This window comes from Paramacrobiotus metropolitanus, unplaced genomic scaffold, assembly GCF_019649055.1.
Source record: "Paramacrobiotus metropolitanus isolate TYO unplaced genomic scaffold, Prichtersi_v1.0 Parri_scaffold0000010, whole genome shotgun sequence".
NCBI classification, from domain to species: domain Eukaryota; kingdom Metazoa; phylum Tardigrada; class Eutardigrada; order Parachela; family Macrobiotidae; genus Paramacrobiotus; species Paramacrobiotus metropolitanus.
Genome location: NW_026570230.1, coordinates 1,115,661 through 1,141,027, shown reverse-complemented (window position 1 = coordinate 1,141,027; position 25,367 = coordinate 1,115,661). Strand labels below are relative to the sequence as shown.

At 40.3% G+C, this 25,367-nt stretch overlaps 4 protein-coding genes across 5 annotated transcripts; 3 read left to right on the top strand and 1 right to left on the bottom strand.

The window, feature by feature from the left end:
* Positions 1-1,091: 1,091 nt before the first annotated feature.
* Positions 1,092-4,332, bottom strand: LOC129583356 (uncharacterized). 2 transcript variants are annotated; one of them, XM_055475130.1, is made up of 3 exons: positions 4,296-4,332; positions 1,777-2,155; positions 1,092-1,396 (listed from the first exon to the last, which is right to left on the bottom strand). In XM_055475130.1, exons 1-3 carry the CDS (start codon positions 4,329-4,331, stop codon positions 1,380-1,382), a joined length of 432 nt encoding a protein of 143 aa, XP_055331105.1. In that variant the 5' UTR covers position 4,332; the 3' UTR covers positions 1,092-1,379. The 2 variants fall into 2 exon arrangements, with proteins under 2 accessions (XP_055331105.1, XP_055331106.1); XM_055475131.1 differs by lacking the exon at positions 4,296-4,332 and adding an exon at positions 2,623-2,779.
* Positions 4,333-9,685: 5,353 nt separating this feature from the next.
* On the top strand, positions 9,686-12,596 carry LOC129583357 (uncharacterized). The gene is made up of 3 exons (XM_055475132.1): positions 9,686-10,412; positions 11,709-11,863; positions 12,223-12,596. The coding sequence occupies exons 1-3, from the start codon at positions 10,198-10,200 to the stop codon at positions 12,249-12,251; spliced, it is 399 nt and encodes a 132-aa protein (XP_055331107.1). The 5' UTR covers positions 9,686-10,197; the 3' UTR covers positions 12,252-12,596.
* Positions 12,597-15,066: 2,470 nt separating this feature from the next.
* LOC129583228 (neprilysin-11-like) lies at positions 15,067-19,998 on the top strand. Its single transcript, XM_055474935.1, has 18 exons — positions 15,067-15,231; positions 15,330-15,448; positions 15,557-15,622; positions 15,813-15,840; positions 15,994-16,127; positions 16,289-16,375; positions 16,578-17,014; positions 17,101-17,342; positions 17,454-17,676; positions 17,803-17,853; positions 17,975-18,103; positions 18,279-18,438; positions 18,565-18,684; positions 18,848-19,038; positions 19,107-19,185; positions 19,296-19,324; positions 19,410-19,458; positions 19,600-19,998. The coding sequence occupies exons 1-18, from the start codon at positions 15,191-15,193 to the stop codon at positions 19,749-19,751; spliced, it is 2,337 nt and encodes a 778-aa protein (XP_055330910.1). The 5' UTR covers positions 15,067-15,190; the 3' UTR covers positions 19,752-19,998.
* A 258-nt stretch (positions 19,999-20,256) lies between these two features.
* Positions 20,257-23,273, top strand: LOC129583316 (retinol dehydrogenase 13-like). The gene is made up of 7 exons (XM_055475081.1): positions 20,257-20,594; positions 20,725-20,761; positions 20,853-20,934; positions 21,012-21,173; positions 21,821-21,925; positions 22,038-22,397; positions 22,917-23,273. The coding sequence occupies exons 1-7, from the start codon at positions 20,530-20,532 to the stop codon at positions 23,108-23,110; spliced, it is 1,005 nt and encodes a 334-aa protein (XP_055331056.1). The 5' UTR covers positions 20,257-20,529; the 3' UTR covers positions 23,111-23,273.
* Positions 23,274-25,367: the final 2,094 nt, after the last annotated feature.

Sequence of the window (25,367 nt, the reverse complement as noted above, 5' to 3'; positions counted from 1 at the left end):
TTTAAAAAAAAAAGGTGGACCTAACTTCGCCGGATCTTTCCTTATTTTACTTCGCCGAATCTTTCCTTAATTTTTGAATATACTTTGTAGAGGTAATCAGACGAAATGCAGCGGCTGTTGGGGTACCCTTAATCAACGCACGTAATAAGATCGCTAATGGCACTGACGATTTTGGATGTTTTTTCAATGTTTTAAAATTAGATCTATTTGATTAACAGTGTAAAACTACGCTGGCTTAGTAATATTGGGTATGTGTTCTGGCTAACGCCGAATAAAAGAATCTATTTTTTTATAATGGAATGAGCACAAAAGACCTCTGCTACTTTGCGGTTGAAAATCGAAGGATAGTTCAAGCCAGAAGGAACCAGTAATACACAGCAGCTGGTCAGGACACATGTACATATTTTACTGCTTTTTCACCTAAAGATATACTGAAGTGGTGCAATTTCGAGAGTTCGGACAACAGATTTTGGCAAGTGCCAGCGCGGATACATACCGCGTTTACACGTGCATCAATCGGTCAGATAACGTAAAATTATTTGTATGAATTAATTTTATCATCTGTTTTCGATACAATTGACAAATTAACACTCAAGTCACTTATTTGCCCAAGTCACTCATTTCGCCTGCTGAAAAGCGACATTTTTGTTAAATTCAGTACGGATGTAGGAGACTTTTGCGGACAGTAATTTTAAGCAGCTCCGGGATACGCTTTTCCGGGTGAACTTGACTTCAAAATATAAATTTTTGTTTTTAATCTAATAGAAATTCCCTCCCATCTGCAGCTTGCGCATGCATACGGTACTTCAAGTATGGATGCCTTGTCCACTACACGTAACTTTTGCCTGTACAACATGAATGAACTTCACAGTAAATTCAGCGTGTTTTCACTGTGCTATTTGTTAATTTTTTCCATAATAAAGTCTGCGCGGTTTTGGGTTAATTATGCAATCGTATACCATAAAGTTTAACCACTAAAAGTGAGATTTTAACATCATTTGTGTGATTTCCAGCGCGTGCATTTATTCGAAGGTGATTACTTTGAGGCAACTAGAATATCCGTTGTAGGTTTTACAGCGTTCCCGGTAAGATAGGGTAGTGTATTGTTTCGGGCTCACCTTCACATTTACAGAGAAGAAGTGCATTAAATGCAAAGTTTATGCAGTAGAAAGGAAACAGGATAACCTGATTTTAATTTAGAAAGCATTCAGTGTGACTCCCATCAAGCAATACTCTGCACAAATATTTCGAATGGCCATGGTCTTTCATGATGTTTGTAATTTGTATAATGGTTTCCCCTTCAAGTTCAGCGTTCGGGCGTTCAGTATCATCGCTTTGGGGACTTGTGCCATTGTACGGGTGGGGATGGGGGTGCGGCATCACGAACGTAACATAGCTGGAATTGGAAAATCATAAGTCTTATTATTTTTGTGGCTAACGAAAATATTTATTCATAATAAGCTGCGATGTGCAAAAGGGGAGGTGTCTGCGCTAAACGGGCAATTAAATGTACCCTTAAAAAAATTTCCTTTGTACGAATGCAGGTGAAAAGTAATCAGCGTACCCGCGTATATACATGTATTTCAGTTCACAAATTGCAAAAATCTTTAACTGTTCTTCATCTTTTGGATCCAGTAGCAGCATTCAAGAACTACCGAGTATTATTTCTCGTTTGCTGATTGATTAAATTATTGTATCACAACGCTTCGTGATATGTATCTGCATAATTTATTACACATAATTATTTTAGTAAATAGTACGGTATAGTCAACGTACCGTTATGGCAGTTGTAGACAATCTGCACTCCGCGTCTCCGGCACTTGGCATTAGTAGAAGGATCCCGAGAGTATAACCTACAAAGTCCCGGCTCATTTTGTTGGGACGTCGGACACAAATGGTTCTTGTCGGGAATGTCCGAGTGTTTGCAGGTATCGGTTTCCATGGCTTCCAGTTCGTCGTCGCTCAACATCACGTACCATGCTCCATGGACAGCCACCGAATAACCCTTTGTGCACCGTACGGTCAGAAACTCTCTGTATGGAATCAGCGCTTGGCGGGCCATGCCAGTTCTGAAATTGCCGGTGTCCATATCACTGGTGCTCACACGTGATGAACTGGGCTCGTCGTCCGAAAGTTCAGCTGCCACCAGAACAACCTAACACGGAAAAAATCCATTTATTAGATACTGCCTATGCCGTTATGCGTAACCAGTACTACCGCAATAACCATCTTGTGCAGCACCATAAAAAATTAAATTAACAAAGCAGGTACGGTTATATGTAGCGGATATCAAGCATTGTTTAAGTAACGTACATAACGCTGATAAACAAGAATAATTTTGTCTTATTCAACGTTTCGAATTTTTCACCGTGACAGTATAATTTTGCATGTAATCAGTTATTCTACTATTACTTAGAACAGTGCACAAGCTAATGAAGTTGCACTAACTGGTAAAAAAGAATCACAATAAAATGGCATGACCCTAAAGTCAATTTCGGTAACCATCGCAAATAACGATAAGTACATGACGTAACATCATCGGAAATTAACTCGGATTACTGTGGTAAAGCTCTAAGATTACTAGGTACCATCCGGGAATAATTAATACTAATTCTATCTTACCGCTAGGCAGAGCGTGAGAATTTTTGCTATCATGATATTGTGTAAAAAAAACGAGAGGTTGCTCCAACAGGAGATTTCAAAGTCAGAAATACAAAGCGGAATTTAAGGATACACTTTTATACACCAGCAGCTGAATGCGTTTGCACCTACAGATACAGCGCAATGTCAAGAGTTCGGACAACAGATTAATGCCAGCGGTGAGAAGTGAGACATGTGCCGTCCATCGGTAACATAATGCAAAATTATGCATTAATTGCCAACTGTTTTTGATACATTAATTTACTAGATGGATTTACGTCACTCGTTTTTGCATGCGAGCTCAAGTATCAGTTGACCCTTTTGCCGAATTCATTGCGGATGCAGAAAAAATGTTAAGGGCAGTCATTAATAATGCTATTAAATTATAAGCTTTATTAAAAATAATTAATGTCAGTCAAATAGGAGGAGGAGCAAACAGAAGGTTCTCCGTTGTCGCTACATTAGCGGTTTACAAAATATCTATGCAGCTTCGTTTTTCCTCGTTTGTTTTTCTTTGTACCTTTAACATAAAAATGTAAATCTTAATGTTTTAGTTGCAACAAATTCCACTCCGTAATCATAACGCATGCATTGTACACTACAAGTAGCCGTGCCCTGAAACCGCAATCAGCATGACTGAACTTAAAAATAAATGCAGCGTGCTTAGCTCTGCGTTTGCTTATCTGCGTTTGTAACTTAAAAATAAATGCAGCTTTTGTATCTCTACAGTTTTTCCATAATAAACTTTGCGCGCTTTGTGTTAATCTTGATACCATATACCAAAGCGTTTTATCCCGAAGAGCGGGATTTTAACAACACATCAGTGAGGTTTTCAAGGCGTGTTTTTATTCGAAAAAATCACATTAGCGCCAAATGGCCAACTGGGACCCAACACCGGGATTCCCGAAACTGCCGGCTTACATGATAAATAATTTCTGAGCAGATTCTGTTCATGCGACATCTATGGTATCCGTTGGGGAAGTGACTTACTCTGCGATTTGCCAGAATAGATCAAAGTATTATTAAACTGTAAATTGTGTGCTTTTGGCCGGTATCTTCCTGGTGCTTTCAACGAGAAAACCCTAATCGCATCGCCTGAAAACGTGTAAAATGCCAGGCAATCCTTCGCCCTGGGCTGGTAAGCTGCATTCGAGAAAATGGCGAAGTATTTAAAATGGCACTTGTAGATGCACGCAAATTAGTATTTTTTGGCCGTATGCGGTATTTTGTGCACATCCGTCTATTAGCAAATGATAGTATGTTAATATGCCTGAGTGACTGCACACTTGTGGCCCGTAGGTTTTCCGTGTAACAATTTTTGCAACATTATTGATTAATTGGCATTAGGCGTTATGTTTAGTGATTCGTTGACTCAAGTTCACCTACCTAACTTTAATTTGCGAAGTGGAAACAAAGAAGATAAAGGGGAATGTATGCACTACGGCTACATATTGCTTCTTGTATCCAGAAGGTAAACGTAATCACTTCTTCGTATGTCAAAATTTAATGTCTTTGACTTGCGATCAGTAATAGAGTTACAGGTATGCACACCCGCAGTTTCACCTACAGGTATTGCAACGATCGAGGGTGGCCTTGGGATTCATCGAATACGTACTTCCTTATTGCAGTAAATATTTCTGCGATATCAAACGAACCTGCAGAAAACTGAAGTGGTAAATGGCGAACTGCATTTGTGTGTCAAATCGCTTCGCAAAGCGTAACTGTGCGGTCTGAATTGGAACTGTGGCACAAATTTATCCACAAGCGTTTGCATAAAGCAGAAGAAACGACAGTTATTGCTCTTACTATGTGAAGGCCCCAGAAGATACCGGAAATACAAAATGCAAGAACAGTAGAACAGAAATACATACTATACTCTGTAGACACCTAATCTGCCTTTTCACGTCCACAAAATCTTTCTTTCAATACTGCAAATCGCACTCCGTAGAGACTGGAGCCATTAAATAAACGTTTATTAATATTTATACGAGTACATAGCGACTCTTACGTATACATTAACAATTATTGGCTCATGCCGCGTGGAGAAGTAATTGTTGAATATGATGACGGCCAGCTGTAACACTACATTTCACCTCTGATGCGCCGGCAAACCACATCGATCGTTGTTGTTTGCAAACAAAGTGCCCAACTGCCCATCCCCTTGCCGCATCATTCACAGCTGTAGCCGAAATCAAGTTGCGAAATTTATTGCCGTCTTCTGCAAGTGCCACGAGTTTGAACCCGCGAGTTATTGTCAAGCATGCGCACACGTGCACGCATTATCAAAGACCCAAACTGCAACAGTGCAATGCAACAGTAATAATTAATAATTAATACGACACTCATAATTTATATTCGTGGCAGTGTAGACAAGACCTTGACGCTTAAACGTCAATGGCACTCTACTCGGCAAGCAAAACGCTGCATAATGCAATTAATTTCAACTTTCAACTTTGCAACATAATGAATGTATTCATACTGGTAAAAAAGCTTAAAAGTTTGCCCATATTTCATGCAGTTGCGCGTGGATACCTTGCAGATGTAGACTATGCATAAGCTGAAACAATTAGAATATAAACACAGGTTGTCTTAGAAAAGGTAAAGATTGCGTTACAGAAAGAAAATGGAAAAGCATACAAATAAATACGATAGTTGAAGAATGTTTCTACCAAGTCAATCGACCGAATGTTCTATGCACCGATTGATTCTGGCTGTTGTCCGAGGCGAAGCGCAGGTGCTTTGGGAAGAATGTGAATACACGGTTTAAAATGTTGGACGATACAGCACTAAAAATTTTTATTATTTTCTAATGCATATGCGACGTTAGCTTAATGCATTTGTATTTTACGCAGCGTGTACGCTGCAGATGCATTTTACCTAATTCTGGCATTTGCCGTATAAATTTTGAATATTCCTGATCGCGTTTTGCTTTCTTGATTGATTTTTGTAAATTAAAAGTGTCTGCTAACCGAGTTTAATGGATAGAAGTTCCACTATAACCGCGTGACTAGGGACGTTAACTATTATATCTCATTAATAATTATGTCTGCTACGTAACTGGTAACATATCAAACTATCAATTTCATTATTTTGTAAAGTATATAATTATTACACTTCCAATATTCATATGAAGCACGGATCGTCTCCCTTATGGTTAGTTTTGTCGTAAAACTGATACAAACAATCGAACTGAGCGAACTGCTTAGAAAACCAAAATGCCGTTTAAAATACAAAGTAAATTTTTAACGATATTGCTCTGCAGCCCAATGTAAAGCTTCTGCCTTTACCGGGTATCTCAGATGTAACAAGCCGACGCAGTTAACTTAAGGTATTCACGTCGAACCCACCGGCAAGAATATCAGCCAAAACTACCCGGAAAAGCACGATTTTCGATTTAAAAAACAAATACTGTTTTTATTCAGTCTGGCAGACCACAGCAATTGCCACTATCACAACGGAGAACATCCGAATCAAAAGAATAGACCTACTGCAAAAATTCTCTGTCCTGGTAGTTTCTAAAAGCCCGGCGTAACGTGCCCGTTGTCGTTGATAATTTGGCACCCTGATGGAAGTAATGTGTTCGGTTGTTTGTGGTAGCAAAAAATGCCTAGCCATCGGTACCGAATATTTATCATTAAAATTAAGAAATAATTTTTAACAACACCTGACGGAACGTATCTCATATACAGTATATCCGACAACGACCGTATTAAGAACACGACGACACGCCCAGTTCGCTGGATGTGAGGCTCGGCGATTATACTCTGTATTACTGTAATACTATATGACACTCACACGGCGATGCCCGAGTCGGCAGGACCCGCATGCCAGACGCGGGTGCTGCAGATTGTCTGCAAATGCTAGAATGGTAAGTTACTGTAATAAGTTACCACTAAAATACAGAATTATTACTTGAGATAATGCAATCAGTCAGCAAAAGGTGTACAGTATTAAATCAAATTACTCTTGAAAAAGTAAACTACTACGAGGAGTAATTGTATATTTAGTTGTTTCGAATTAAAGTTGAAGAGCGGTGCAAGATTTTTGAATTTGTGATCTAAAATGATACATACGCTGATTGTTTTATATACCTCGATACAAGGAAAATATTCTTAATGGTACATTTAATTGTATATTCAGCGGCATCAGCGCAAATACATACCCCTTTTGCACAACGCAGATTACATAAATATGGACATTTATGTTAGCTACATTAAAGATTAATAATTTTGATTCCTCAGTTCCAGCTGTGGCACGTAGCGGCGCACCACTGCCAAAGCAGTGACACAAAATGCCCACGGTGACGACCGCGATACTGTGCGCCCGAAATGGACGAGGGGGTAATTGTATATACAAAAACATGCAACTGACACGAAATGCTGAAAGACTTATTCTGAAATCCTTGTTTGGCATGGATGCAATCATATTTCCGAATCTGGTTATTCCTTTTTGTTTTCTGTTGCCTGAACTTTTGTATTAACCTCTGTCTTGTAAATAATACATTGGGGTTGACCGAAACAACACCCTGCCAAAATTTACCGAAAATATTGCATAACGTACAGTAATGATGTTTTACAGAGCTGCAGTTTTAAATTAATCGCTTTCGCATAAACGTGTGCGGTGAAAGCCACACTGATGGTGCTGCTAAAATCGTAGATCAAACGTTTCCGTATACGGTGTCATAATTAATTTTATTTTGGAAAAATCTGTAAAAATGCACTGGACATTGCATTTACTTCGAAGTTCGTTGCATTTTTTTTAAGTTCGCAGTTACAATACATGTGCCATGCATGCCATAAATACGTGTAGAGCACAGCGCGTATATCCGTTTGTGGAAAGAAATTTGCTACAGTAAAGAAGTTCAAATTTACGTTTTAAAGTTAAGGGCATGCGGAAATGAAAAGAGTTTAAATGCATTTAAATTATTGTACAAATTTTGTTTATAAATATCAAGTAAAACGTTAATTATAAGTTCTGCATTATGTTTTAAGGGAAATGGCCCGGTACATGGTGTCAAAAATGGGATACACACACTAAAACTTTCGCTTTCGCGCACTCCAAATCACCTTTTTGTAATACTTTATGCCATTCTAAAGCTACAGTATATGATTTGTATACATTGTTCTGAAAGCCGTTTGCGCGCGCAACATACGGTTGCCGAGATATGACGCACTAAAATGGGTAAAAACTTTAAATGCATTGTTGTGTACCAAAAATCTGGTTATTACCCGATCTTCTTGAAACTTTGCTGCAAACGACACATGGCCATAAAGTCGAAAGTTTTAGTGTATGTATCCCATTATTAACGTTATGTACCGGGCCATTTTCCTTTAGTTTACGTTAATTAACTACAAACGCTTTGGTACCGCATAAAATTTGCAGGCTGTAAACTGTTTCTATATTATTCGAATATGTAATTAGGCCTGTGAAATCAAATTCTGAATCCCAAACCCGGCATGCAGTGCTGGCAAAAATGAGCAAACGCCACCAGTGCAGGCTCTACCACGATCAATGCATATGAAAACGTTTTTGTGCACCAGTTGCAGACAGTGTTAAATCATTTCCGCTTCAACCACAGGAGAATTTATTTTCTCCTCTTCCTAATTGGGTAAATAGCTAGGACAAAATGCTTCTGTCCATTACATTTCCGGCTTACTCCGAACCCCACATGTTGTCAACAAAACTGCAGTCATCAAACTTTCTGCTGCAGAAACACCTTACGTTTTCTAAACGTAAAAAATTTCTAGCGTAGAATTTGTGGACGCTTCAGAAAATGCAGACGGTTGTAATATGCTCATATAACCGACATGGAACAACTGCAAAACTGGAGTACTAGTCGTTTTCTTAAAAAAGTGTTTTTCTCGTCAAGCACAAGATAGCATACTCTACGTAATCCACACAGAATTAAACCGCACAGCTGAGATTTAGCAAAAGTCCAGTAAATATATGGTGACAAATTTTTATGCTCTTGTGAAGACAAAAATTGATATTTTAAAAAGAGTAAATTATGTTGTTTTATTATATGTATTAATATTACCTTTTATTAATGTACTGATACCTACGTACGTATTATTATTACCAACATTCTTCGAAGGGCATTACTGTTGATTATTAACCTATGCTGTTTATGGTACAAAGGATTTAAAATGTCGAAAGCTTTTTTTGCAGAGCGAACACAGTTTGCCTAGACTGTTGATTCTGTGGCACACTTATCCAATGTCGAAATTGACCTGCCACCTCAAATTACGCACAGCACCGCCTGTGACTCTTTTAATGGAAAAGATGTGCCGAACGCGCAATCCCGCACACCTCACCGGTGGCAAAACCCGCAACCAATAGAGGCTTTGAGCAGAAAACACCATAACCATACCTTAACCATCCCTTATCGTGTAGTTGGACGACCGCCATCGAGGTAGCAGTGTACAAAGTACTCAGCGAAGGCGCATAGCTGACTCTGGGTCCCTTCAGATTTAATTTGTTTTCTCGCACTGCGTGAAACGATCTCTTTCCAAAAAATTACATTTACATTCAAAAATGTTTTCTCTATTCAAAAAGTGTATATCTGGGGAAGTTAAATTGGGCAGGTGTTAAGGGGAGCCTTTGAAAGTCCATCACCATACGACACGTTTGTATGGTATTCACACTTACCATACGCTCGCACTTAACCATATAGTATGGTTAAGTGTATGGCTATGGTTAAGTGGAGCAGTTGCTCAAAGCTTCTAATGTCAACAGCGCGCGAAAAAGACGGTTCCGGTGGTTAAAATAATAAGGCAATCTGATTAAGTACGGGAGATTATACAAACACTTCTTCTACCATCAACTGCGCAATCCACCAAACAAACCACAAACACCGAATCAGCCGGTCTACGTAGCCACCGCAGGCGCGCGCTGCCATCAGGCCAGCGACCACGCCCTGCCAATCATTACTCGGTTACGCGCGCGCAGTACTCCATGTACAACGCTCCACGCAATTTGCTCACAGGGAATAAAATTCCCAGTTTTTATTTTCCGGGACGGTTATGCAGTATCCATCCTGTACAACGCCGGTGTGGTTCACCACCGTTTAACTACATATATATGCAGCCCCATCATCGCGTCGGGTCCGTAGAAAACGACCAGATCAGTTTACAACCGTTGTATAGAGCTGTGAACGTTACTAAACACCAACTGGTCCCGGCAAACGCGCGCGCGCTTTACACAACTGCCTTAACACCAATTTTAAGCGCCTTGTCTTTCGTCCTACATGACATCCTAGGGAAAAACTGTCAAATCCGCTACATTGGTGTCGTCAAGTTTTTCACCCATGGCAAACAAGCACATTTGATACGGCTTGTACTCTCCCATTATATGTGCGTCAATTATTCAACGACACACACACGTAAAGCGAGACACACTTGGCAGCCAACCTTTTATATATTCGGCCAACAACTGACCCGGGACTGCCAGCTTGTCACCTTTGCCAATTTTTCTCCCTATCCCGTTTAATCCGCTATGTAATACCGGTTTCATACTGCGGCTCATTTTGAACTTTATCCTATCATTTAACGCTTGATCATGTTGCCGTTTGACCGTTGCGCGCAGTGGTGGCCCACGCATAAGATGCTGGTGTTGGTAGTGCTGATGATGCTGCTGGTCAGTCCCGGTTATGTGGAGATGTCCAAGGACGGCTGTTCCGGTTTCTGTAGGCGGACCGGGTTTTCGGGAGTAATCGGGAATTGTGCCTGCGGACTGGCCTTGTTCTCATCGAAACGTAGCGTGCTTCCACCTAAGTAAGTCACTTGACGCGCTGCATTATTACAGCGCGTCCTTAGGCCTGTGTATCATTAACCCCGGATATCGATTCCATCCGGTTGGGCATTGTTACCGCTTAGCTATCGCGTTAGAGCCCACTGTTGTGTGTTTTTGTACTATTTTTACTTGTCATTTTTCCACAATGCCCATCACCTGGGACGATGGCCGGAAATAACGAGAGGGTTTTACAATGACTGTTGCCATGTTGACAGTTGCATAATGAGTTCACGCTATCCTCTCCCGGGATACGCAGGTTGTGTAAGGTATCTGTTGGTTGCCCAATATAGGCGTGCCGGCACCCGTGACCTTTGAGTAATTTACCTTGCGGCGTCAGAGCGGCCCCGCCTGGATGAAGTAATTTAACCTCACAGCTAAATTATGTGTGGCTTAGGTGGGTTAGACGCTAAATTTAAACTTTTCCCCCCAAATAATCAAACGGTAAATAAGGAGGATTTGCATAATGCAGGATAAACCCATTAAACCAACAAGCAAAAAGGCGTTTCATTTCCATTTCCCTTACTACCAACAAAACCTCAACTCGTAACATTTAGTATTGTATCATCGATCGGAACAACAAAGTATTTGCATTTCAGCAATGCACAGTATGCTTTGGTGTCGTTAGTATGATGTTTAGTGCGGCGTATACTGGAAGTTTACGATGCACAATGTGCCTCTATATAATCAGATTGAACAACATTACTGTAAAAATCGGTGTTTAAAGGAAGAAAAAATTCAATCTGTTTAACGCCCATTCATCGCTAACGTAAGATGATACGGGTGATTTGCGCTTACAAGTAGGACAGCAGACAAAGTCCTCCCTACCACGAAAGAATGATGGGAACATCTTGATCTTAAAGGATAAGCAGCCACTATACACTCCCCGTTCAGAAAAACATTACTTCCATAATCGCAGCGGAAAGGTTGTCGGCAGGATTTAACGGTTGTAGCGGGACACGCCAGTCGGCACTGCCGGCATGTGTACTTGTGCCGGTTGTAATCGATGCAAAGCTTTTAATTGCCGTTTCTACCGCGGTTACCAGCGATCATAATCAAGTGTCAAAAACAATCTTTACTCCATCCTACTAATTCCAAAGAGCTATTTTCCACACTATTTATTTCGAACCTGAATAATTTAAGGATCTATATGTGGGTGAGGTAGCTGTAAAAATAAATCAGGTCACCGGCAATGTTGTTTTCTGGATCACGTAACAGCTTAAACCAAATGTTATCCGAAGGCAGTCGAAATGAACAAATGTTTCTTTATGTCTTTACAGACCGTCTTTGGAGAATCCAAGCAGTGACACGGGATCGTTAAGCGATCCAGGAATGAATGGGAAATTATTCCGAAATGGCATTCCCAAATACTTGGATTCGGCTGCTAGGCTACTAAGCGCCACGTATTACGAGAACTCACCGGTGGACAATACTGGTATGCCGCTGTATAATTATGTATATAAGGATTATCTTCGGTAATTCGCAATTAATTTCACACACTTATTGAAGCATGCACCATGCCACATATCTAATACCGTTAAAATGCTTTGACCGCATCAGTTTTTCCAACCATTAACTTTAAAGTTTGCATTAACAAATTTTTAGCCGGATCCGGATATATTGAAAAAATGTTAACAACAATTTTCCGACATTTATTTGATATAAAGGAATGCGTTTGCTAATGTTTTGTACGCAGCTATCAAAATAAACTGGCCAAATTACCATAGGTACATTATCTGCTTAAGATTCCACCATTGTCGTAATTATTACTGAGCGATTGGATTTACCGCTTAGGTCTCCCCGATGAGTACACGGACATCTAAGACAATCCCGGATAAACCTATTACGAACTCCCGCCACAACGCCAGCACTGAAAAACATTCCCCGCCGATTTGAAAAAAAAACATGACTCAATTGGATCTCATGACTCCGTTGGAGTTAAACGATAATTCTTCAAAGTTATTTTGTTGAAGAACTTTTATAACACTTCGCACAGTTCTTAATAATTATGATGCAACGGTTTTCAATACATGTTCTCATACCGGCTGTCTGTCTGTCTGCTTATATAAAAAATAATCCAACTGTTTTATACAGTTGACATAAATGTCGATGTGAACTTTTATCCATGTGCGCTTAACAATAAAATATAGTCAATAATATCACGGTACTTTGAGCAATACAGAACCCAGTGTGAACATATGATTATTCATTCTCACATTCGACGCTATGACTTTGCAAAAATGATATTTGTAATGGAATATGTGAAATGGAATGAAATTCGATGGGTCACTCAAATGCGACACTTTAATGCAGCAAGCCCGTGTAAAGCGATCGTAGAAAGTTTGTCTAGAAAATTATCAGGAAGTGATCCACTGTCTGTGGCAATTCCAGTCATGTGCCCAACATAAAACGTTTCTTCCATGTGACCGTGCTTGGGATACGTTTAGCAAACTTAGCATCTAACCACACCGCTTCCGGTTGGCAAATTCCACGTGCAAGGCGATAATGTCATTAAAAAACGATAATCCGTATGCAAACAGGCTATATGTGATTTTTGCGGTGCCGACATTTGCATGCGCCATCGCCTAATGGTTGCGTACACAGATACGAGCTTTTAGCTTATTACAATATAAATAAAATATTTTTATGCAGATCGATCCTACATGCAGTACTCTGCGTCAGGGTATTATAGGTCATTGCAAAATGTTACATAATATTATTACACGTCGATAAAATGTGCAGTAATAAACTAATTTTATGTGCTGTGGTGTACTGTACTAATAAGCAGATATCATTCCCAGTTAAAAATTGACATTTACGTCACCACCAGTTAATTTGACGTCATTGGAAGGCCATGAATCACAGACGTGCACGCAGGTACAGTTGCTTGTGGAATGGTCGTTGCGATACTCGTACTATGGTAAGAGTATATAACGAACCGAGTCAACGTACACGATACACCAAACAAAGTCCGCGTGTACAGCGCGGAGATGACGCTGAGGCAAAGTTTTAAAGTGATCCAGATTGGCGACTCCCAAAGGTGTCATCCGCTTACAAATGTCTTGATTGCGGAAATGTAAGTATCTTATGTTATGGCACGGAGTTCGTTCTGCCCAGTCATCTCCTCACTGAATTCGAACTTGACCCCTTGATCCCAAAATTAGAGCAGGCGCAGCCATAACTCGGGAGACAATCCATAAAAGTTTACAGTGGTATTTTCCATTTTATTTCATCGTACTGGTCATGGGTTGTTCTGTACGCAGAAACTGCACGTCAGATTGTATTTATGTGCATGCAACACCCACCGAAATGGCTTATTCACTGAAAATTTATTCACACGTTGCATGTACATGTATGCGCTTGTTTGTTAATTGTTATAATTTCAGCGTATTGAGATACATATATTGAAATCTAAGCTTCTCATCTGCGGCGGCAGATATCGCGAATAACAACAAAAATGCAACTAAAAGATCTCACTTCTGCATTGCTAATCAGTAATCATCGTACTCCTAAAATTTGTATGCAGTACGAAAAAGAGTATCCAAAAAAATATATGGACATCCCATACAACTATGTACTGTAGTTTGAAGTATGAACAGGGAATGCTGAAACTTATGACAAAAGGTTGTCAAGCCTTCACAACGAGTAAAGGATAATACTCGTGCACTTAATTAGGAAATGCGAAAGACTGGAGAACTGCCGTTTTAAAATCTTCCGGCAGTTTTTGAGAGCGTAAGGCTACAATAATCGCGGTAGAAAGCGGACAGCGTCCAAATGGAGCAACGACTTTCATTCGAATTCTAGTCGACCTAAAACCAAAACACTTTACAAATTTTTAAAAGAAAATTCCTAAAAAACTACTTTGCGCGATTTGGTTCTACTTCAAAACATTGTTTCTGCAGTATTGTTGTTCGAGCACGTGGCAGTACGGCATCTGTTTTTCACATTTTCACTGAAGTTATTCGTAACATGACTATAAACGCGAACAATGAAACCGGTTATTTTTATTTTGCTTGTGACCCAAACTTAAGGTACAAGGTAATAATTTTTGCGGCAATTTGCTTGTTACTATTGTTTTAGCGGACGGGAACATACGATGATCAGACTTTATTGCCCTAGTTAACCATAAGGTTTGGTCCAAGAATACGAGTTAAAGATGACAGGTTACTTTTCATCTTGACAAATGATGGACAAGACTGCATTTTAAATTGTCTGACAAAATGAATATTTTTACCACATTTACACGACAGAAGATAATTATGCCGTTAACGGTGTACGAAAAGCGACAGAATCAAATCTACTGAGCTACTTATAAAAGCTATGCAATATAAGCACCAATTATAATATACCGTTGTTATCGCACAACGATATTTGTATATGTATGTACAGACATAAAGAGAGAATCTAGTCTTAATATACAGCGAAAATTGCGTGATTGGTTTCGCTAGTGAGTAGAAAAGGTAATCGTTATCAGGCAGGTACTAACTTGTTCCATTAATCTGTTTCGTTATCGCCTCCATTAATTCACTATATAATTATCGGATAAGCGACAAACAAATAATTGTCGTTGTTATCGGTGAAATGAGTGTTGTAAAATCGCTCGGATTATGACAATCACGCACATGCCTGTACCTGCCCTCCTTATTCCGTTTTGACTGCTACAACGGAATCCTATCAGCATTAGCTCTTCCGGGAGTAGCCCAACTCATTTTCGTTTGGTTTTGTAATTAATTGACTGGGTTCTTTACAAAACACCGCAAAAATGACCATCACCGTGCAGAAACGGAACGAAAGCCAAGAGCTGTAAGTACATAGAAATACTTTACTGTTTTAATAACTGATTTTATAGAGTAAGACAAGATGACTACGGAACCTGTAAAATAATTCTGTGACTTTGTCAGGATCATTGATACCACAAAAAGGAAGTCCAATGCCAGCCGATATATTGCGGGGACTATTGTCGTCTTGCTGGCCTTGTCCATTGCCTTCATTGTCCTGTACGTCCAGGAAGTGACCAGAGGTATGTCAGGATTACTTCTTGTAACTGCTTTTTGCTGTCACGGTAGGAGTAGTTAAAAATAAAAATATAGTGTAACTGTACCTGATCTTACTAGCTGTTTATTTCCAGATCCGAATGAGGGAAAAGTGGACCGAAGCATCAGGGTTTGTCTGACACCAGAATGCGTACATGCAGGTCAGTCAAGCTGTATTGTCACAGTTTTACATGTATACCAAAATTATACTTTACCAAATACTGTTTAGTACAGAATAAAGGTATTTTAAGTTATATTCGTTCATAAATAATGTGCTTACAAATGCTCAGTACGAGCTAAGAAAATTCATTTGCGAGTATTATTCACTACAACCTATTATTTGTTTTACAGCGGGCACTTTGGTTACCAATATGAACAGGTAAAATAATTATTGGTTTTTTAATCTTACAACGACAGCAATGACCAAATTAAGCATAACCTATGTCACCGTGTCACAGTATTATCGGTTATAATCAGTAAATACATATTTATTAAAATAGCTTGCGCAACAAATACACGTTTTTAAACGCAGAAACGTCAATCCATGTAACGACTTCTATGAATTCGCTTGTGGAAACTGGAACCTTAGCCATCCTATGCCTGACGCTAAATCTCGCTATTCCACCTTTGATCAGCTGGACGAGGCTCTTAATCAAAATCTGAAACGTAAGCTAAGCCGTAAATATGTAAATCAGCGATACTCCCGGTCGAGGCAAACGTATATGTTTTATTATACGTAGGTTCTGCATAAGACCTGAGATGCGATTGTATAACATTTCTAAGCGATCCACGTAGGTTTATCTCTGAAATTAAATAAACGGTTTTAGGTTCGCTGACGAGGTCTAGCCGACACGTCAACCCATCAACTGCAACCGATAAACTCCAGGACTACTATTATTTGTGCACAAATTCAAGTAAGACAACGACTCAACGTGATCGTTTAATTATCTGTATTCGATGCACCAAAAACCCGCTAGCTAGTGTTTCGGAGTTCGGATATTTATCGCACATTTATTGTGCATGACAACCTTTTGAATTTTTGCACACACTTACCGTATATACTTGTACGTATTTTAACATTACTTCAGCCAAAAATAATGTAAAATTTGCTTATAGCTCTCATAAACGATGCCGACTCATGGACAGCCCTGCTTCGCGAATTGACCGCTTTTAACATGGGCTTGGAAAACTGGCCCTTCGAAAACAACACCGGCGACCTGCCTGATTTCAGCCCGGATCAGCTGGTGAACCTGATGAGCCACGCCCGTCGACAGGGAAACATGCTGGGTGTGTTCAACACCGTCCTCTTCGGTGACCCCAATAACACCGCCAACAACGTCATCAACTTTGAAGTGCCGGTCTTTGCGCTGCAGCGTAATTACTACCTGAACAAGACCGATCCCGATATGATTGCCGCCCGCGAGGCATATAAGCGTTATGGCATGGAGCTGGCCAGTGTTGTCTACAATCATCTGCACAATGAGACCTCCGTACCGGAAGACTTTGATCAAATCTTCACGGAAATCGTTGAGTTTGAAGCCGCTCTTATGAACGTATGTAGCTTAACGTAAAACACAACTGGCAACATCGACGTTAGACACGTATGCCTTAAAGCGAAAATAAAAAAAAATTATTACAGGCCACTCTGCCTCGCGAGCAGACTCTGGACGAAACCAAGCTTCAGCATCCAACGCAGTTGAGAAATATTGCCGGTTACACGACGGCCATCGGTCTGACTGCTGACAACTGGGTGGAGTATTTCAAGAAAGTCTGGCCAATGGCGCAAGACAAAATCAACGCCGATTTGATGGTCAATGTGCGACAACCGGATTATTATGACGCTCTCAACAACGAGCTTGCAGCTAGGATAAACAGTACACGGTAGGTTACCAGAATGACATTTTCGTCAGAAATTAACGTTGTTTTCAAAAATTAAGTATTTATTACTTCAAACGGATTATGGTCTAGACTGAAAGATGGGATCCGTTACAGATTTTTTGCCCAATATATCGGCTTTAAGGTCATCGAATCGTATCTAAGAGTTTTGCCGGATGATGTGCGGGCTGTTGCCGCGCGCTTCGAAAATGTCCTCAGTGGCACCACGGCGCAGCCTCCGCGATGGGAAACCTGCATTGATATGATCAACGCCCAACTGCCCAAGGCAGTAGGCAGTATGTATGTGCAAAAGTATTTCCGCCGCGAAGCCAAGGAGGAGGTATGTCGGTTTGTAATATTACGGTCTTGTGTACATCTCACTACTGTATACAATTGCACGCAATAGGATTTATATGCTTATGTGAATCCTTTTGGCCAACGACAACTGCAGCACTACTGTTTGTAGCTCGAAGAGATGATCGTCTTCCTGATGGACAGTTTCAAGAAGATCATTCAGGTAATATGATACACAGGGAGTGATACAAAAAACAGAAGATGATGGCAATAAAATGCAAAATTAAACTGCCAGTGAGGGACGTCAAAAATTCAACTTTGAATGTTTTCTTTACACTTGACAGGAGTCCTACTGGATGGATGAAGACACGCGTGCGCAGGCTTTGGCTAAGGCCAACAAGTTCACTTCGCTGGTTGCCTACGAAGACTACCTTATGAACGACACTAACGCGGTTAATGCGGAGCACACAAATGCAAGTCACCAACAAAAGTTTTTAAGTACCGTAGTTACTTTTGCGCAATAGATGCTGTGCAACTGTAAGGTAATACTTTGCATTGTGCCAAGCCACAGTATATTTATCTGACAATGGTAGTGCTGTATTTCTATTATGGAATAACCGAAGTTGTAATTTTATATATTTTTTATAGTTCACGGTCAAGGACGACTTGCTGGGCACCTTTATTACCGCCCAAAACTTTGTGGTCGATGTGGAAGGCAAAAAGCTGCTCCGGCCTAACGAGGTCACGGATTGGATTACCGGCGCCGCTGTCGTTAACGCTTTCTATATGCCAGACTACAACTCTATTTGTAAGAAACGTGTCTGCAGTTAGAAAATTTATTTCATAGTTTCGACAATAGGTTTTCTATGAACGCCTTCCAGCAGCGTACGTATGCGGTTAAGTTGGGTAAACTTTAAACCATATATTTTTGTAGCGTTCCCCTCCGGCATCCTTGCTCCTCCATTCTTAGGACATGGTTATCCCAAATTCTGGAACTACGCTGCCATCGGCACTGTTATCGGTCACGAAATCACTCACGGCTTTGACAACCAAGGTGAGTAACCTTAAGAATCACGGTACCGATCTCATAGACGTTTTTGATACACTGATAATTTTTTATGTACATTAAACTTCAAAATATCTGAAGTGCAAGAACTTTAATGAATTTTGTAATTTGCCTCCTTTGTAATCGCTATAATCCACAAAATCAACTATAGGTTCGCAAGTGGATGGTGACGGCAAGCTGGTCGATTGGTGGAGTAAGGAATCCAAAGCGGAATTCCGTAAACGAGCGGACGGCATTGTCAAGCAGTACTCTAGCTACAGCTACCTGGGCAGCCAATTGAACGGCGAAGGCAATCAGGGCGAAAACATTGCCGACAACGGTGGCATCAAGGAATCGTTTATGGTAAAAACGTTCTTGTAAAGAGTGTTTCACTGTGAGAAAACATCTGTTTTCATGTGTACGCTTTTTAGGCTTATCAAGCGTACATCCAAGATAAACGCCAGGGAAAGCCGGAAGATCGCCTCCCTGGATTCCATGACTTCACACCCGGTAAAATAATTTTGTTCTATAAGAATCCACGTTTTACTGCAGTATCCGTTTTACATGCGTCGGTATATAACGCCGCGTACTCATTTGCAACATCTATTATATTTTTGCAGAGCAAATGTTTTATCTCAGCTACGCCCAGGTATGTGCATACTTCACTCTTTAGGAACTGCATACACACCTCTTGTCACAAAGAATGTGGTGAACTTGTTTCTTGACCTTTGCAGGTGTGGTGCAGTGATTACACGCCACAAGAAATGAAGAAACAATTAAGCAGTACGTTGTTCCATCATGTTAGCTTGTTAATTCTGGGAAAACTAACGATTATTAGTGAGACTATAATATATATTCATTAAACTACAGCGTATTAAATTTACAAGTACGAGAGTATCGGCATTGGTTTTATTTGCTTTACAGGACCACACAGCCCAGGCCGCTACCGTGTAATTGGACCGCTGCAGAATTCTCCCACTTTCGCCCAGGCTTACCGGTGCGCCCCCGCCGTGGGTAATCCGCCCATCGGCAGTGAGAATGCCATGAATCCGGAAACGAAATATGCCGTCTGGTAGATGAAGGGTCAGCACGTCCCCGCCCTTTCTGTGTACAAAATTCTATATGTGTGAACTGTGCTGGTCGTTGGAAATATTATATACTCACAGTGCAAAAAGAAAGTTCTGTGATTCGGAATTGTGTAAAAGTGGATCTTTTGTACTCGACTACAGAATGTTCTGCTGTATTTCGACAGATCAGTAACTGTGGAAATCTGTCAGAAAGCTGAATTACTGATTTAAAAGCAGAATGAATGTAGAATTACGATCACGTACCGCTCCATGCACCACTATCGGCTCTACAGTATGTGTGGCGTGTATGAAGTAAACCCGTTAATTATCCATGGATTGCGAGATGTAAGTAAACACTGCACACCGGAAATTAGACTCTATACTGAGCAGGGTACCCCAGAATTAATGAGCAGAATACGACATTACAGCGTAGGCTGCGTAGTATAAAGAAAACGGGGAACCTAAAAGCGCCGCCGACCGGAAATGTTTTATTTATGAGTAAGGCGTCAACCGCCACGGGCGTCAGTAAGTAAAGCTGCAGAAACGGGCAAGCACTTCTAAGCACATACGGCACTTTTGACTTTGACACAAAAATCCAGCGTGCCTTCTTTGAGTTTCTGTTGTTCACTTTTGAATTTTTGTTTTTAAGTTTAAAGTGCCCATCTGGTAATTTTCATCTTCTTAGTAACTTTTCTTAAGAAGTTAGCTTATCTGTGTGGTTTGCTCGTGTTGGATGCAGTTTCAGCCAGAGTTGAATTTGCACTGATTTGGAGTTCAACCCAGCATTATGTCGAAGAAGTTGCTTGTGGGACTGGGGCTGGCTGGTGCGCTTGGAGGCTACCATTTCTATATGTGAGTGAGCACGCTGTTTGCATGTGATATCTCCGTGGAATTCAGCATTTTAATAAATTGTTTCGACCGTATGGTTGTCTATCCTGTGAAAAATCACAGTCTACTGTTCTGTAAGATATTTGTTTTGCAGCGAACACTCAGGATGCACATACAAGGGAGAGGAAAATGTAAGCAATGCTGCGATGAAGCTGTTATGCATTTCCGCTGCATTTCTGTTCCTAGAGGAGAATCCTTTCTATCCGCGTGTGTTTGTTGCAGCTAAAGGGCCAGGCGTTTATTCTGACGGGCGCGACCAATCCCGGGATCGGGAAGGAGACCGCCAGGGAGCTGGCAAAACGAGGTGGCTTTAAAAAATAATTACACGCCTGGGTGAGGGAGAAGCCTCCAGTGTACGTATGTCACTATGTGTGTGTGCAGGTGCCAAAGTGATTTTGGCCGCCAAGAATCAGGATCGCTGTCATCAGGCTCGCCAGCACATCATGCATTCAACGAAGTACGCCAACCATGATGTGGACTGCGCGGATTTGGATTTGAAATCGCTGAAATCAGTCCGCAAGTTTGTGGATGAACTGCCAGCAGGTACGCTGAGGAAGGAATTTCTCGAAAGTTTAACGCACGATCAGAATTAATTGCATAATTTCGTACGTTTTCGGTTTTCCATTCTTTTGTGAGCGAATGGCAGGTTTAGAATATTGGCGAATCTTGATTTAGAATTTTTGGAGAGTGTTCCGGGATAATTTTGTTGAATGCACTTAACATTTGGACCGTAAATAGCCTCGCTTCAGGAATAATCCAAATAATTTTTAACAAGTTTTTTTATTACTTAAATCAGTTTTTAATAAAATATATACAGGATTTGAGAAAAGAAGTAATGGCTTCGTAGGCTTGGATTTTGATGATCCGGCTTAGACTGATTGTTAAACTTTCTGAAACGTTCTCACTGTATTCGTCAAAATAATGCAGAACAAGTACAAAATTACAAGTTGAATGTCTATTTTGTTCCGTAAAGACGAACACAATACAATACAATACAAAACAATTGAAAATCGCTAACAACAAAATTTGTAACAAAATTTTATTTAACGAAGATATGTGTATGCCTTTAATTTCTGAGGGCTTTCACGCTCTGCACAGCATGATAATAGTGAAAATATATATTGTAAATTAATTCTAGTTTGTAATTTTCACGGCGGATGCGCCAGAATGCTTAATTAACATTTTTACAGATTTGCAGCTGAAAGGATTAATTAACGCCGCGGAAACCGTGAAGAAACACCGCCGGGAAGAAACGCATGACGGATTAGAGAAACAAATGGGAGTTAGTCATTTTGGTAAAGATTCTCGTACTGTATAGTCATTCTATGCGTTGAATCATTGGTAGACAGTGCGCGGGTTGGTCAGGCTTCGAAGAAAGTGTTTTCTAATCTGAGACATTTTTTATAGGTCATTTCTTACTGACCAACCTGTTGGTGGAGAAATACGGGAGGAGTTCGCCTTTTCGCGTCACCGCGGTGACGTATCCGGCCGGCTCCGTTGAAATGCGTATGGAGGACTTGAACTCGGTCAAGTCCTACGATCGGGATCGCGTGTACCGTCAAGCCAAACTGGCTACGTTGTACACCATTTACTCGGCCGCCTTTCAAGTCGGCGCCTTCCCGGTCCGGTTTTTTGCCGTCAACCCGGGACCTTCCAACACCGAAGTGTTTCGTCATGTTTGCGGCGACAAGTCCTTTATTATCAAAGTGCTTCTTCAGCCACTGCTGATGTTTTTATTTCCCTCGGCGGAAAAAGCCGCACAGCCCAGTACGTGCATGTTTCTTTTTTTGGATGTTTGTTAAACATTTACCACATCGACATTTGACGCATTCCGATAACTTTAATCTTTTATAATCGTACCATCTTCTTACAGATTCGTTTTTGAAAATTTCCCGAAAATAATTGTGGTAAAATTTTTAACAACATTGAATCTTAAAATTATTTGGCCTATAGTAAATTTTTTGAACGGTATTCCCGATACCGCATTTACATATGATTAACCCATTTTTTCCTATTAGTTTTACACAGAAATTCGTTTAGATTGTCGTATTAACTTAGATTTAATTCAGCACACGGAATGCTTTTGTTTGCCACATTCCCGTTAGGCAGTATGGCGTTCACTACAAAATGGTCATGCATTAAGAAACTTTTGATGCATGCGTCCTGTACGAGGTTTTTGAATTCTGCTTAGATTAATAGTGGAGTTAGTTAGTTTACTGAGCTTTTGTATTTGGGAATCTCGGTACGTGATATCGGAATTGATGTTGAATTCGTTTTCTTCTGCAGTACTATACACCGCACTGAGTCCGCAGCTGGACAATCTTTCCGGATCATACGTGGAGAACTGTACGCCCAAGGAAATGCCGATTGGCAACCGAGATCTCGTTCAGGCCAAACGCCTGTGGCAGATAAGCCAGGAAGTCGTGGCTGATCCCAAAGCATTTGTTGCGGCTGCCGAGAAAGCCAAAACGGAGGCTTAACGAATTTTAAAGTTTTATTTTTTTAAATCCACTGCAGCTTTGGCGTCATGTTTTTCGTCAATGTAATTGCGGCATGTAAATGCATTTTTTAATCTTATCGAGTTTACCTGTATCATGGTTCGGTTTGGTTCCAACCGTTAATTAATCAAACGATTCCCTTGAATTCATGACAACTGTGTACTTGTACTGATTTTCTCGTCTTCTCAACAGCACTATTTATTCAAAAGATTTGTGAAGAAAAATAAATTTTTAAAACTTTGGCTAGTTAGATGTTTTGCCTGTTTAACTCCACACACGTGCATTGATTATACTCGTAATTTATAAGGAAACGCTAGGTTCACAATAAATTGCCATTACTGAGCTACGAAATTTGCAAGCTAGACTTTCGTTGTTGTATTTTGTGACATGAATCGTATTCGATCAAATTAATAAAATCGTCTGTACCTTTTCTTTTATTGTGTGCGTAAAAATAAACCAGAATGATTGTGAGTCTTGTGGAACAGTCACCCAGTGTAATGGTTGGATGTCATATTGGTTGCGCCGCTATTAAAGGCTAAATCGCATTGCATTAAAAGCGGTATAACATCTTACGATCAGCTTGTTATAACCACAAAGACCACACAGAAAACTGGTTCGGCCAACTAAGGACGATAATAATCGAATATACTGTGTAAACAGACCAGATGGCATTTTTCGATCTAAATCGTTCGATTAACGGCAGCGATGGTCTTTAAACTGTGCAGGACAGGGTGTTGTTGTTGTTCACCTTCTGTTGCCGTCTATGCGTGACCGAAGCGGGCTGTTTGCCGAGGAACTGTATGCTCGCCGGGATCAAACGACGGTTCAGCATTACTACGAAAGGTCATATGCGTAATTATTAAGAGAAGGCTTTCATAAGACATTACGCCGGTATATGTATACAGGCGCTCGGGTTATGTTTTGTCACCGTTGACAGGTAATCCGTCAAAACGGTTGCTGCGATGATGATTTGATTTAACTGCCACCTGATTAGCCGGCCGGTTCCGGCAAATTGACTGAATAATCAAATTGAGACAAAATGCCCCCGTCGAGTAGGTACTGCGGCGTAATGTAGATAGTGTCGCCAATTATTTGTTGATTAATTTGCTATCATGAGTGGAGAAAAACAGCGTTCGTCGGTATGTAAACGGTGATGGTGCGATTGACGTAGAAATTCATGTTAAATTCACGTTGGGGCTGGTTGTGATGAAAAGAACCGTATTATGTCGACCGGCTTTTCGTGTCTCGATTGGCTCGGATTATGTGATTAATTCGCATTATCCGCTCTCAGAGGAGACCGATATAGCATTATTATATATCTTTCATTTTATATCTGCAGATAAATTTCGCAAAATAAAAGATATCAAGAAATTCCGAAAATCAACTTTTCTCACAAAGCCGTGTTGGGCATAACGAGCAACGGGGTATATATGTACTATAAGGAACGTGGTATTGCATATATGCACAATACAAATGTTAATACGCCGACAGAGATTTAAATTTAAAAAACATTTTACGTTCTAAAATTAACTAAAATATTTTAAAACAATTTTTACAAAAAAACATAATGATTTTGTACTTTCATTTTTGTGGTGCGAAATTTTATTTGGCTGAATTTGATAATAAAATTTGCAATGTTATGTTATGCCGCAATCGATTGCGGCGCGACAGCAACAAACTTCTTTGCGCCGTGACCCGAAAACTTCAAGGCTAGACCGCGACGGAAACATTTAATTATGTTAGTGTTACATTTAATGGGCAAGTGTTTGTCTAAATACCACTTTCCCTCCATGTTGAGCCGGTTGTGTAAAACCAATAATCTTGCAACGGAGAAAAACGTGCACCCTCTTCTTTTGCATTTAGCCGATACTTGAGATAATTCCTAACCGACCGGAACCGAACATTCGACTAACTTGTAAGCTGGTGCTTCGTATGCTCCTGTATCTGCTGCAGCGCGCCGCAGGTGGAGCAGAACCTGCAGTTACGGCTTTTGTATCTGTTGATGTATCGACGAAACAGATGGTTTAGAAAATTTGTACAATTTCCATTTCTTTAAATGTTTTCACTTTTTCCATTAGAATTCATTTTGTAAAAGCACCATCTTTTAACCGATGCTTGCCATTAATAAAAACACAAAATTTCAATAAAATTTTATTCGTCATTTTTTCTTTAGGGTATTAAATGAGAGACTGAAACCCGAAGTATATTATATAATACTGTGATTATCCGATATTGTAAC

Bases quoted from the DNA above. Each gene is read 5' to 3' on its own strand.
- LOC129583356 (XM_055475130.1), bottom strand. From the start codon at position 4,331: ATGCAGTTCGCCATTTACCACTTCAGTTTTCTGCAG. The intron at 2,156-4,295 runs GTTCGTTTGATA...TTTCCGTGTTAG, and splicing joins ACCACTTCAGTTTTCTGCAG to GTTGTTCTGGTGGCAGCTGA.
- LOC129583316 (XM_055475081.1), top strand. From the start codon at position 20,530: ATGTCGAAGAAGTTGCTTGTGGGACTGGGGCTGGCTGGTGCGCTTGGA. The intron at 21,174-21,820 runs GTACGCTGAGGA...ACATTTTTACAG, and splicing joins TGTGGATGAACTGCCAGCAG to ATTTGCAGCTGAAAGGATTA. The intron at 21,926-22,037 runs GTAAAGATTCTC...CATTTTTTATAG, and splicing joins AATGGGAGTTAGTCATTTTG to GTCATTTCTTACTGACCAAC.
- LOC129583357 (XM_055475132.1), top strand. From the start codon at position 10,198: ATGTTGCCGTTTGACCGTTGCGCGCAGTGGTGGCCCACGCATAAGATG. The intron at 10,413-11,708 runs GTAAGTCACTTG...ATGTCTTTACAG, and splicing joins CGTAGCGTGCTTCCACCTAA to ACCGTCTTTGGAGAATCCAA. The intron at 11,864-12,222 runs GTATGCCGCTGT...TTTACCGCTTAG, and splicing joins CTCACCGGTGGACAATACTG to GTCTCCCCGATGAGTACACG.
- LOC129583228 (XM_055474935.1), top strand. From the start codon at position 15,191: ATGACCATCACCGTGCAGAAACGGAACGAAAGCCAAGAGCT. The intron at 15,449-15,556 runs GTATGTCAGGAT...GTTTATTTCCAG, and splicing joins CGTCCAGGAAGTGACCAGAG to ATCCGAATGAGGGAAAAGTG. The intron at 17,854-17,974 runs GTAATATGATAC...TACACTTGACAG, and splicing joins GTTTCAAGAAGATCATTCAG to GAGTCCTACTGGATGGATGA.